We start from the raw sequence: 12,494 nt of genomic DNA, 5'->3' as shown, positions 1-12,494 counted from the left end.
TGTAGTATATTTTACTGCTGATTTGCTCATAGTGACTGTCATTTTTGTTGAAACAACATTTTAGAACTTTTCTTCATCTATTTATAATTCACTGTCTGTATTTATATATTCGCAATGAATTCAAATTGATCCAGGAATGGAATATCAAACAGCAAACTGATTGCGGCTTTATTGATGCAATTCTTATACTAAGCTTGAAAGTTGAACTATTATGCTGAAGCTTTGAAACTTCAGCTAGTACGACTGTAGGACTAAAACTTCAAACTTATTTAGTGCTGAAATTTTTACAAATAAACTAAATAACTTCAACATGCTGAAGTTCAGCAAATAGAGAACAAAACTTCAACTAGTAGAATGCTTAAATTCAGCAATTACAAACAACTTCAGGTTCGTCTACTAAAATGCTGAAGTTTGTATGATTGTCTTTGCTACTTCATGCCCGTATGCCTGAAGTTTACGCGAAAAGTAGGTACGCTTGCAATTTTTTTTTTGCAAAGCGAAGCGAATATAAGTTAAAACGTGACCCAAAAAGCAGGTATAGATGCAAAACCCCATGAGCATATGCCAATTGAAGTGAGCATATGCCAATTGAAGTGAGGTTGCTGCTGTTAACAACCCATGCAGCTACCATCACAAATGAATACCGGATACTTAGCATAATTCAATGGATCAATAAACGAATTTCCCAGTAATATCGACGTGCAGCCTGAAACCACTATAAAAACAATCATTTTGTGAATCATAGATTCATCAAGATTTTTTGTGGATCAACGGCAATTCAACCAGCTCTGTTATACAGCCACTTCGCACCAAAGACAAAATATTTATTAAAACAAAAAAGAAAAGGTTAGCGACTTTTTGAAGATATACATTTTGCATGTCAACCACCAGAAAAAGGATTGCTATACTCCTTTTGCCTATAAACTTCACTATGACCAAATGCTATAATTAAGATCACTAGCAATGGACAAAAATCACCACATTTACAATTCTATCCACATATCAACAATAAATTGCCAACTGTACTGAAGATGAAAACCCAAGTGGTGGATCCAGCTAATGTCATCTGCATAAACAAGGAACGGTTTATAAGTAAATGATACCCTAAAGGCAACTTAATTAAGGTCTTACTGTATATCAATAAATCTTAAATCAATTTCACAGCAACCATAAGTTGTGATACAACATATTGAGAAACTTTTTGGTAAAAAAATATAAGATGCCCCTCGTAGTTGTCCGAAAAAGTCAGTTATATACTTCACCTTTACGGGCGATCTAATACCCCCTCATTCTTATTTTTTATGGAATTAATACCATCCTAAAAGCTGATGTGACAAAAAAAAAAAATTAAAAAAAGAGGCGAGTGGGAGTCAAAATTCAAGGCTAAAATTAAAAAGAAAAAGAAAGTGTCTTCCCCTATCCCCATCGTTCTCTCTCTTCAACTACCCCTCTTCTTCTCCTTGTCACTCCAAACCCAAGTATCAAAACCAAAATATTTGCGGAAAAAAGGGCTTCAATTCATATTTTTTATCTTAATTATCTAACCCAATTTCCCTTTCACTGATTCAAACTCTTGAAGGACCAAACAATGGAGGTTTCAAATTTTTTTTACCTCCAATCATTAGTTAAATTGATTTTGAACTCCAATTAGTAAACACATATGTGATAAGCACAAAATGGTAAGTTTGAATCAATTTTCAACGGTGGATATTTCCCAGAGACTTGGTGGTATGGCAGGCATAGTGGTGGTGAGTAGCGAATTTGGTGGATTGATGTGGTTATGATTATTGGTGGCGGAAGATGCGGGTTTAATGATAGTGCGGTGGCAAAGGTGGTGGTGCTATGGCGGTTTGGTGGTGGATTGTGAAGAAAAAACAATGTGATGACATGGAAAACAATATTTTTTAAAATCTGACATTATACTGATATGGCAATGACATGGGGCGAGTGTAGAACACCTTTCATTATGCAATTGGGTTGTGACGACCCGGCCCGTCGTCTCATGAGTTACCGCCCCGTTTTTCCATTTTCTGTTTCTTCATGCTTCGTTATCCGTATTTTGTGTGATCGAGTTGATTTGGAGTGGTTTTGGTAGGAAATGAGACACTTAGTCTCTTTTAAGAAGGCTTAAGTTGGAAAAGTCAACCGGACGTTGACTTATGAGTTAGAGGGATCGAATGTGAATTCCGATGGTTCGATTAGCCCCGGGAGGTGATTTGTGACTTAGAAGTGTGATCGGAAGTGGTTTTGGAGGTCCGGTGTAGAATTTGGCTTGAATTGGCGAAGTTAGTATTTTGGCGATTTCCGATTGATAGGCAAGATTTTGATCCGGGAATCGGAATGGAATTCCGAGAGTTGCTGTAGCTTCGTTAGGTGATTTGGGATATGTGTGCAAAATTTCAAGTCATTCGGACGTGGTTTGGTTGGGTTTTTGATCGAATGCGTGTTTTGGAAGTTTTAGAAAAACTTAGGCTTGAATTCGATGTAATTTGATGATTTTGGTATTAATTGAGGTGTTTTGATGATTGAAACAAGTTTGGATGATGTTTTAGGATGTGTTGGTGCTTTTGGTTGAGGTCCCAGTGGCCTCGGGTGAGTTTCGGGTGGTTAAACGGACTATTTCATCTTTAGAAAAGTTGCAGATTTTTGTTTAGCTTCAGCTGTGCACCAGAAAATTTCTGGTGCGAGGAGTGTAGTTTGGAAGCTCATATCTTGAAATATATAAGGAATCAGAAAAAGTGCAAAACATGAAAGTTGTAGCCCTTGCATTCTAGTTTCCAGAAAGTTAAACCATTTATGATTTGGATATTCTATCAGAAAGTTATGATGAATCGAATATGGTTGGTGGATCAGTTTTGACAGAATTTTCTGATGCACTTTAGAAGCTCATATCTCGGAATATATAAAGAGTTATATGGTGTACAACCTATCAAATGAAAGATCTTCGAGTCTAGTTTTTAAATATTCAAACCGTTTGTCATTTGGATATTTCCACAAGGAGTTATAGGCGTTTTAACAGAAGGTGTACAGCAGGGAAAATGGTAAGAGGATGTACAACCTGCACAGCGCAAGGTACACCTCGATGAAGCCTGGGCAGAATGTTTTTAAGTCCTCTTGTCCGCGATTTGGGTCCATTTTTCAGCCATAGTTGATCATTTTGAGAGCTTTGTGAAGGAGATTGAAGAGGGATTCAAGGAGAAACGTTTGGAGGTAAGAATTTCGGACCTAAAACTCATTTGTATTGTGAAATCCACCTAGAAAATCATTGAATTCTTGCTAAAAATGGAAGAAATAGGGCTTGGGATTTTGAGATTTTGATTGGGGATTTGGAGGACCATTTGGGGTCGGATTTGAGAACTTTTGGTATGTATGAACTCGTGGGGAGATAAGGAACCCGTTGATGTAAAAATTTCTGAATTTCGAGAAGTGGGACCGGGGCTCGGGTTTTGCCAATTTCGAGAATTTTGATATTTTGCGATTGTTTTCAATTGGGTATTGTTTCTTTAGCATAATGTGACATGTTCGTTGTGATTTTGGTCAGATTCGACGCACGAGGAGGCCAATTTGAGAGGCAAGGGCATAGCGAGCTAGAGCTTTGGCCAGTTTGAGGGGAGTAATGATTTTAAATGATGTCCTGAGGGTTTGAAACTCCGGATTTTGCACAACGTAGTGCTATACTGAGATGAGACACACGTTGCGTGATGAGCGTGGGGTTCATTGCTACTGGGGATTGTGACTTGGTCCATCCCAATTGATATTTTCACTACATTTTGACTGAGACTTATGCATTGTCATCCTGACTTGGGCTAGTTGCCATGTTTGGGCCTTGTGCCGACCTGTAGAACCCTTATGGGATTTTTGACTGGTTTTCCTCACTTATTTGCTAAAATCATATCCTCAGTCATGTTTCTAATTGTTTAAAAATGATATGAACCGGGTTATGAAATGTTAACCATAAATGAGAGAAATATGTGGGCTGAGATCCCTACCTTATATTTTGTGCCCGAGAGACTGTGATTATAATGACTGAGAGGGGTTGAGGACCCAATAGTGAGGATATTATATATGATATTGGATCGGGCTGCACGCCGCAGCAAATACATATATTGGATCGGGCTGCACGTCGCAGCAAATACTTATATGGACCGGGCTGCGCGCCACAGCAAATATGCAAATACATATATTGGATCGGGCTGCACGCCACAGCAAATACTTATATGGACCGGGATCGGGCTGCACGCCGCAACAACTACTTATATGGATCGGGCTGCACGCCGTAGCAATTATATAGCGCTTGGGCTGAAGGATCCCTTCCGGAGTCTGCACACCCCCAGTGAGCGCAGTTGACTATTATTATTATGGATCGGGCTGTACGCCACAGCGATATACGGAACGGGCTACATGCCGCAGCGGTATATATATATGTTTCGATTTCCGTTATTGTGAGAAGTGTATGAATTGAGTATTGAGGGTAAGAAATAAGTAAATGAACAGAAATGCTCGAAGAGCGAATTTATACTGGATTAATGCCTGTCAAATTACCTGTTTTCACCTGGTTCAAAGAGTTTCATTCAATTTTCTTTACTACTTGCTCTTTAAATGGTTTTACTGCTTTGATATAGAACTGCTTAGTGCATTTACGTGATTTCATACCGTCAGCCATTATTTATTGTTATTACTCACTGGGTCGGAGTACTCACATTACTCCCTGCACCATGTGTGCAGGTACAGGTGTCCCTGAGGTGTAGAGCGAGCTTTCCTGCCGTTCAGTTTTTCATCGGAGTTATCGAGGTAGCTGCATGACGTCCGCAGACCCGATTTCTCCCTCTATCTTTCTTTACTATTCCACATTTTAGACATATTTCTGCAATAGGCTGTTGAAACCTTGTATTAGAGGCTCAGACTTGTGACACCAGATCATTGGGCATTTGTAGAGATTTCATTATGGCCTTCCACATATTTTAATCTTTTATTTCAGACTTCTACTTATATTAAATTGGTATCTATTTCTGAAAATTGGTAATGAATTCTAATAAGAAGGGATTGTGAGTGGTAATTGTTCGGGCTTGCCTAGCATCGTGTTGGGCGCCATCAAGACCGGGATTGGGGTCGTGACATGGGTATATCAGTTCCAGGGTGGTATTAGTTCCACAATTGGATCACTCGTAAAAGGTTAAGTATATAACTGACTTTTTCAGGCAACTACATGGGGAAACTTATGTATTTTCCCAAACTTTTTGCATAACGACAACATATTGAGAAACTTCAAAAGCAAATTAAAAAAGACAACATTCGGAAACTACAGAAGTGAACACAACAAGAATTTGCGACCTTGTATTAACAAGATAGCAGTATTCAGGCTGATAGCATTCCATCCTCCAAATTAAGCAAATGTGATCGACTCTTAACATGATGACGCGCGCTAGGAGCTCCTAGAGCAGTATACCAGATACCAAAATTCTATATTGAAAACTTAAGCAACATACCGAGTGTGATCCCACAAGTGGGGTCTGGGAGAGTGAGTGCACGCAAGACCGTAACCCTACCTTGTGTGGTAGATCTATATTGAAAGCTTACAACTTCTTAATGAAATTGCCTATCCACTATGCAATCGGGACCAATACTATATATTGAATCAAGAGTCAATGTATAATGTGAGTACGTAAGAATCTAGCAAGTTCGCCTTCACGCAAGTTTGTGGAAACCTGTGTGCTAATGCACAACGAAAAGCATCTCAAGTTTTCAGCAGTCCCATAGAACAAAATAGACATCTAATACTTGCAAAACCCCTAGTTTAGCAAATACGTGCAGCATATTGAACCCAAAAGTTTGCAAAACTGAACATTTTTATTAATGTTGAATATGTTATCAAGCTTGCTTTTTAGTATTTCTGACAATTAATTAACTTTTTCTCTCTGTGATATTTTAACACTTAGAAAATCAAACTGCATATCATCACTTAACAGTACAAAGTTTTAGATAATTAATAGCTCATGGCTCATTATGGTATTACAGAGAAGAAGTCTCAACAACCACAGCAAGCTGTCTCTCGAAAGATTAGCTTACCAGACAGGGATAGTTTGATGCTGCAATGCCTTCAATGTAACTTCATGAAAACACTGTTTTGCCTCTGCCTCTGCTTCAGCCGCCTCTGCAATCCTTGCCGCCCGTTCCGCCTCAGCAATGGCAGCTTCAGCGTCTGCAACTGCTTGTGCAGCAGCTGCAGCAGCCTCCTCTGCAGTCATGCTCTTCATCTGCTCTAACTCCACATCAACTTGTGCTTTAGTCCGTATTCTAATTTCATTCTTTTCTATCATAGTGGAATCCTCCTTTCCATCCATAAGAAAAGGGAGATGGCCTCCCTTGGTACCAGATGATAATCTACTCGGAGCAATCCTGTATTGATGCCTTACCTATCAATGTGGATGGAGGCATCAAGATCCAAGATTAAGAAACAGACTAGTACATCCATAATTGGGCTTTCTACTCAGTGTTTGCCAATTCCTCTACAAGAAAGAAGATAAAAGAACTGAAAGGAAGTAATGTTAAGTTCACACATATTAAATGTTTGCAATTGCAAATCATGCGACGAATTTTACTCCGCAACCAACAATGTGTGCTTCCAAGCATATGACTTTTTAAGCATTGTTGATAAAACTCTAACCAAAGTAGCCAAGACCTCAGTGTCAGTCTTGGAACTCAAGAAGACACATTATGATTCAGGAGAGAATGCATAACTGAATGAGAATAGCACGACAAACCAAAAAGAATAAATTCAGGCATTTCAGTCTCTCGTTGCCTTACCCCTTCCTAGCTTAGGCATGCTGATAGTAAAATGAAGCTTATGTCTGAATAAAAGCATGATCTTCCAAGTCTTGAAATGATAAAACATGGCTTCCTTCACTAAAATTGATCCTTACCAATCTTCTTCATGATGCCATCAACGGACACAACCACCTTTCTGTTACTAGTTCTTTCTTTTTTTTTGGATAACCAAGAAATTTCTGAGGGCCAGTGGCATCAGTTCAAACCTCAATGGATAATGGGCTCGCCTCTCTACCTTTTCCACTTAAATACAAAGCTTTTGTCTGCAGAGCGTTCGATCCCGTGATGTGCGCGTACCCCACCCATCATTTGTTGCGCTTTTAGCACTAGAGAAAAGCCCTAAGGGCCCTTTTAGTTAAAATCTTTTGTAGTGCGATGAAACTTACATCTTTTGGGGGCATGATAATCTCATCCGTCAACTTCCATCCCACAGCAACAGGAAAAAAGAGCCAAATAATGATAAAGAAAAGAACTACAACAAGGACAATTCAACATACAACGCAGATTCTCCTCAGTTACCAGCCATGCACTGATGTTAATGCTATAATAATGGGGAACAGGCATTACATGTCTTCTACATGCAGTAAATGCATCTCCATTGAACATAAAGAAGGGTAAGAGAGAATCTTCATCATTTCCACCAGTTTCTCAGGTTGATTACCTTTATCAGTCTTCCTTTATCAGTTAACACCTTCAAATTTGCTGCCAACAGTCTTTCAAAGTTTGGAGGTGCCGTATACCACTCCTTCAAACAAACAAAAATTGTTGAGTAATAGGCATCTAAACTAATGAAAAGAATATACCAGCATTTACAAGGTCCATACACCTGTATCATCAAGTTAAAAAGAGAGTAAAAAAATAAGGATAGAGGGAACCTTTTTGTCGGGAATTATAGTACAAGGAAATCTTGCCCAAGTGAGCAACTTCACTCTTCATAAGCAAATCCCATCTTAACCTCTCAGAAAGAAGCATAAGCATGCTCACTTACATCAGTCTATGTCGAAAACAAAAGGTATCCAGTGTATGATGGGCAACCTGATTAAAATTGAAAAAGTGGGAAAGGAAAATTACCACTACCCACCCCAGCAACCCTTTGGCCATCCCACTACTGACCATGTTGGGCTGGGTTGCATAACCTTTCCTGCACTTCTTTCCAGTTTCCACCTTTTTTTGCTTTTGCTTGGGTACTTCTTAGTTCTTATCCCTCTCCCCAGTAGTTCTCGGAGTGCTCAAGTTTGCGAGATGAAGCATCAAAAGGCATTGCCAACTAGTGAAAAGCTAAGTTAAGAACATCTTTTTGACACATAACATCTTTTTAGCTCCTTGAAAATAACATAGAACAAACATCGTCGAACAACGGGGTTGAACCAGCGCATGGTGGATCCACAATCTACTGCCTTGATCCATGGTTGCGTCCTACCCTACCCTGCATAGGTTGAAGTTTCTTTCTATGATCAAATCCTTTTTGACTCCCCTATGACCTCCCCTATCACCACTTATCAAAGACTAACGTTGTGTTAGGAAGGGTCTTTCTTCTCACGCTTGTGTTCGAGGAGGATTTTCGTTAATGCTTAACTAGGCAGAACTTAAAAGTGTATACACATTGAAGTAGCCCCCCCCCCCCAACCCCAATGACCTTATCAAAGAGAAGTTTTTTCCTAAACTATACTGACAAGTCTATTGTTGTGTTAGGAAGGGTGTTTCTTCTCATGGTTTTGTGTTCGAGGAGGATTTTGGTTTGAAGAGAAAGAAAATTGTCTTAGAAATGCTTAGCTAGGCAGAAAGCGTACACAGATAGCTAAGAGCCACTTGGCTACATCCGCCCTTAACCTCGCACGGGTTGAAGTCTCTATCTATGATCAGACCCTTTCTGAACTCCCCTATCACCATTTATCAAAGACTAACATTGTGTTAGGATTTAGGAAGGGTCTTTCTTCTCACGCTTGTGTTCGAGGAGGATTTTCGTTAATGCTTAACTGGGCAGAAGCTTTTTCCTATACTATACTGACAAGTCTATTGTTGTGTTAGGAAGGGTGTTTCTTCTCATGTTTTTGTGTTCGAGGGGGATTTTGGTTTGAAGAGAAAGAAAATTGTCTTAGAAATGCTTAGCTAGGCAGAAAGCGTACACAGATAGCTAAGAGCCACTTGGCTACATCCGCCCTTAACCTCGCACGGGTTGAAGTCTCTATCTATGATCAGACCCTTTCTGAACTCCCCTATCACCATTTATCAAAGACTAACGTTGTGTTAGGATTTAGGAAGGGTCTTTTTTCTCACGCTTGTGTTCGAGGAGGATTTTCGTTAATGCTTAACTGGGCAGAACTTAAAAGTGAAAAAAAATGGCAAATTAGATTAAGTTAAAAGGCGATGGTTCTTGGGTCTAACTCAACTCCAAAACTAATGAGGTAAGAATTGTTTAAAATCATATAAGGGGATAACAACTATTTCCTCACAACAATTTAAGATACTCTAACAACTCCCTCCCCCTTCCCCGCTTCTCGAGTACATCTACGACAGGATATTTGGAGTGTGGACAACATAACATGGATGACTCAAGGCCTAACTCAACCACAAAAACTAACTCATGAGTCATGACGTGAGAATTGTCCAAAACCATATAAGGAGACAATAACCTACTCTTCCATCAATGTGGGACATTTTAACAAAACAATAACTAAACAAAATATACTAAATCTCCAAAATTTTCCAACTCTCTTTACTCATATAGACTTGTATCAAATATGCTAAAAAAGGGAGGAAAATTACCTCTATGTAAGACAAAATTGCATTTCGACGAGATCCATGGGGTTCCTTCAATTTGGCTATTGCCTCCAATATAAGATCGTCCAATCTATGATCAATGAAGAAGCACACACAAGTTTGGTACATTATAATATAAAAAGGCAACTCCCAAAGTGAGTATTTCTAAGAAGGGAAAAAGAAAGAGGCAATTATTAGAACTAGATTGCGTGAATTCCGAACTTGTTATTTCAGTTTTAACATTTTGATCAAAAGATATAAAATCAATCTATTATTAAAAAACTATGCTTCATAGTAGGTGACAGCATCTAATCAAGGACTTAATTTGCTTTTAAAAGAATAAAGAGAATACGATAAAAGAAAAACAAATTAGTGGAAGAGAATAATCAGTTTTACCCACATTTGCACTGTAACACAAAAACGAGAAAAATGATCCATGTATCTATGTTACAATAAAACATTATTTTACATGAAGAATTACTGCAACAATTTCATATGAAACTCCCAAAAAACAAATCAACCAATCAATCAACTACGGTCCGTACTATATGAATCCTCTGCCCATTGCACTCTATTCAAGTCATATTCAGAAATTTCACTGTAGCTATCTTCTTTTTGTATTGGTTGTTAACCTACCGCAACCATCCCTTATCCAAGCTTGAAAGCAGTTATGCTATGCTTACATAAACATGAGTTCGTAACCAAACTGACAAACCAAAAATAGAGCATCATAGCATAAACTGAAACTTTAGGCTTTCTCAAGAAAAATATAAACTAAACTTCAGGCTCTAAGCTACAGTAACAGCATATACTTCCGCTTGAAGCACGATCCTTTTTTCTCAGTTTTGCAGGATTTCCCCCCTAGAAAGAGGAACCCACATTTGATTTCAGAGGAAACAAGGAAAGTGATGAATAGAAGGCAGCTGCTACGCATTTTGCCCAAGATACCACTATAAATATGAACAGAGAGCTCCCATTATCGATAATCAGAAAATACCAAGTTGGTTACAAAACCTTTCCATAACAGAGCCAGCTGACTTCCAGAACTATATGGTTTCCATATTAAATTCCTTATTTAAAGGTACTTAGGACACTATTATAATAGATACTCACTTACAGATGTGCTTTTGATGAACAATATTATTAATTATTAAATGCATGAAAGTCCAAAATGCGCTTTGATTGTTTATTTCTAAAAGGTTTGAGTGCTTCAACATCTCAAATTTTTTGGTTAGATATCTTATGGAGTACACTAATTTCTTAGAAAGTGATTTCAGAATTGAAGAAGTCAACAAATGAGTTCTCTCCACCAAGCTCTCCAAAAGCACAAGCTTTATGAGATCTGTGTAATCCAAGATTTGAATAAGGAAGATTTAAGTGAATCGGTAGTATAATTACCTACAAATCGGTTTTTCACAACCAACATCCTCCAGTGCATCACCAGACGATGCAAGAGGTTTAGGATCAAGAACTTCTATATCATTCTCAACCGCGGTGCTAACAAGCAAGGAGTTGTCATCACGCCTCTGCTTGGGCTGGACACTTTTAGAGACAACCCTTCCTTGATGCCGAGACCCCAAACCATTTGCCATGACATGTAGATTTCTCCATTTATCCTGCCCAAGCAAAACTAAGCCCATCAAGGCAACTTTTACTAACCAAAACAAGCGAAAAAAAGAAAGAAAGGGAAAAAAAGCACAACCAGACAGAAGAGACATTCAATGTTACTATATGAATATATGACACTCCAGCCGGGTAAATAAGCTTCCCACAGAATGACAAGACAAGATTTGACAATGTTGTTATGCCTGGTACCTTCAGATCCACATTTGAGCGAGAGCGCAACACAGCAGCAAACTCTGGATCTTTGAGTATGGTGCTCCATTTTCCAACCCCATACTTCGCTACACCAGCTTTAAGGGCAGCTTCTTCTTCTGATGTCCACTTCTGCTTTGGTGCACCCATCAATAGGTCCACCACTTCCTGACTCTGAATACAAAAGTTGAGCTCTCCTATCTAGAGAAGCATCTACTCTATTCAGAAAATGAAAAGCTGAGTTGTGAAAAAAAAAAAGTACTCCAATAAGGATGCATAAATTATTCAAAATACCTTTTAAGGCCAAAACCTTTGCAAGGAATCTAAAAATAGGACGTATTTGCTCTTCTACCTTACTTTTAAGAAAATACTGGGTACATATATAAAAAGATAACCAGTATAATACTTGAATATGCACAGAAGTTATAATTAGAAAAATATTAAAATGTTCATTCTCGCGATTAGGGCTAGAACGACAACATCAAAAAAGGAATCAAAGTTTCCAGAGACATAAAATTCTGAAACGTGTCGTACCGGGAGAAAGGACGAGCGCGGAGTTTGTGACGGTGACCGAAATAACTCGCCGGCGAACGGAAGTTACGCCATTGAAATCAGGGTGAACTGTTGAAGTAGAAACCCTAGAGATTGGAAATGAATTTGAAACCCTAACAAAAATTATTTCGAGAGTAAACTCTGATTAACCCCTTTAGAAAATAATACCATCAACACCAAATTACATGTATTTTCAAAACTGGTTTCTATAAACCTGCGTTGCAGGTAATAATGGTACATAAAGATTTAATCAATTATTTATATAAAGAAATTAAAAATTTATTCATCACAGAATTATATATGTACATGAAGAAAAAAATGATATGTAGAGCAATTGACATGTAAAAATACAGCAATTATTTAAATTTCGAAAATCAATAATTGGCATACTACTTGAATTCAAATCGATAGAATATCATTTGAACGCAAAAAATGATCAATTTAGTCAAGTTAGATAATATTACTATGTATTTATAGTTTAGAAGTATACAACGTTATCATATCTTACCTATGACTTCTTTATAGACAAGTTTTTTATAGTT

The 12,494-nt window shown here is 38.2% G+C and overlaps 1 protein-coding gene across 12 annotated transcripts; it reads right to left on the bottom strand.

The window, feature by feature from the left end:
- Positions 1–803: 803 nt before the first annotated feature.
- On the bottom strand, positions 804–12,284 carry LOC107824027 (single myb histone 6). Of its 12 annotated transcripts, none has more exons than XM_075249552.1 (7): positions 11,935–12,284; positions 11,401–11,637; positions 10,984–11,201; positions 9,592–9,676; positions 7,487–7,570; positions 6,067–6,413; positions 804–1,066 (listed from the first exon to the last, which is right to left on the bottom strand). In XM_075249552.1, coding segments are annotated over exons 2-7 (885 nt in total). In that variant the 5' UTR covers positions 11,551–11,637; positions 11,935–12,284; the 3' UTR covers positions 804–1,065. The 12 variants fall into 12 exon arrangements, with proteins under 12 accessions (XP_075105653.1, XP_075105652.1, XP_075105651.1 ...); XM_075249551.1 differs by having other exon boundaries at positions 11,401–11,601; positions 11,935–12,171; XM_075249550.1 differs by having other exon boundaries at positions 11,401–11,613; positions 11,935–12,131.
- Positions 12,285–12,494: the final 210 nt, after the last annotated feature.

This window comes from Nicotiana tabacum, chromosome 3 (genome assembly GCF_000715075.1).
Source record: "Nicotiana tabacum cultivar K326 chromosome 3, ASM71507v2, whole genome shotgun sequence".
Taxonomy (NCBI): domain Eukaryota; kingdom Viridiplantae; phylum Streptophyta; class Magnoliopsida; order Solanales; family Solanaceae; genus Nicotiana; species Nicotiana tabacum.
This window is presented reverse-complemented; position numbering and strand designations above follow the sequence as displayed.

Excerpts from the sequence above, each read along its gene's own strand:
- LOC107824027 (XM_075249546.1), bottom strand. The coding sequence starts at position 11,470 with ATGGAGCACCATACTCAAAGATCCAGAGTTTGCTGCTGTGTTGCGCTC. Across the intron at positions 9,677-10,983 it reads TGTGAAAAACCGATTTGTAG|ATTGGACGATCTTATATTGG; the intron begins GTAATTATACTA and ends CATTGATCATAG. Across the intron at positions 6,414-7,486 it reads ATAAAGGAAGACTGATAAAG|GTAAGGCATCAATACAGGAT; the intron begins GTAATCAACCTG and ends CCACATTGATAG.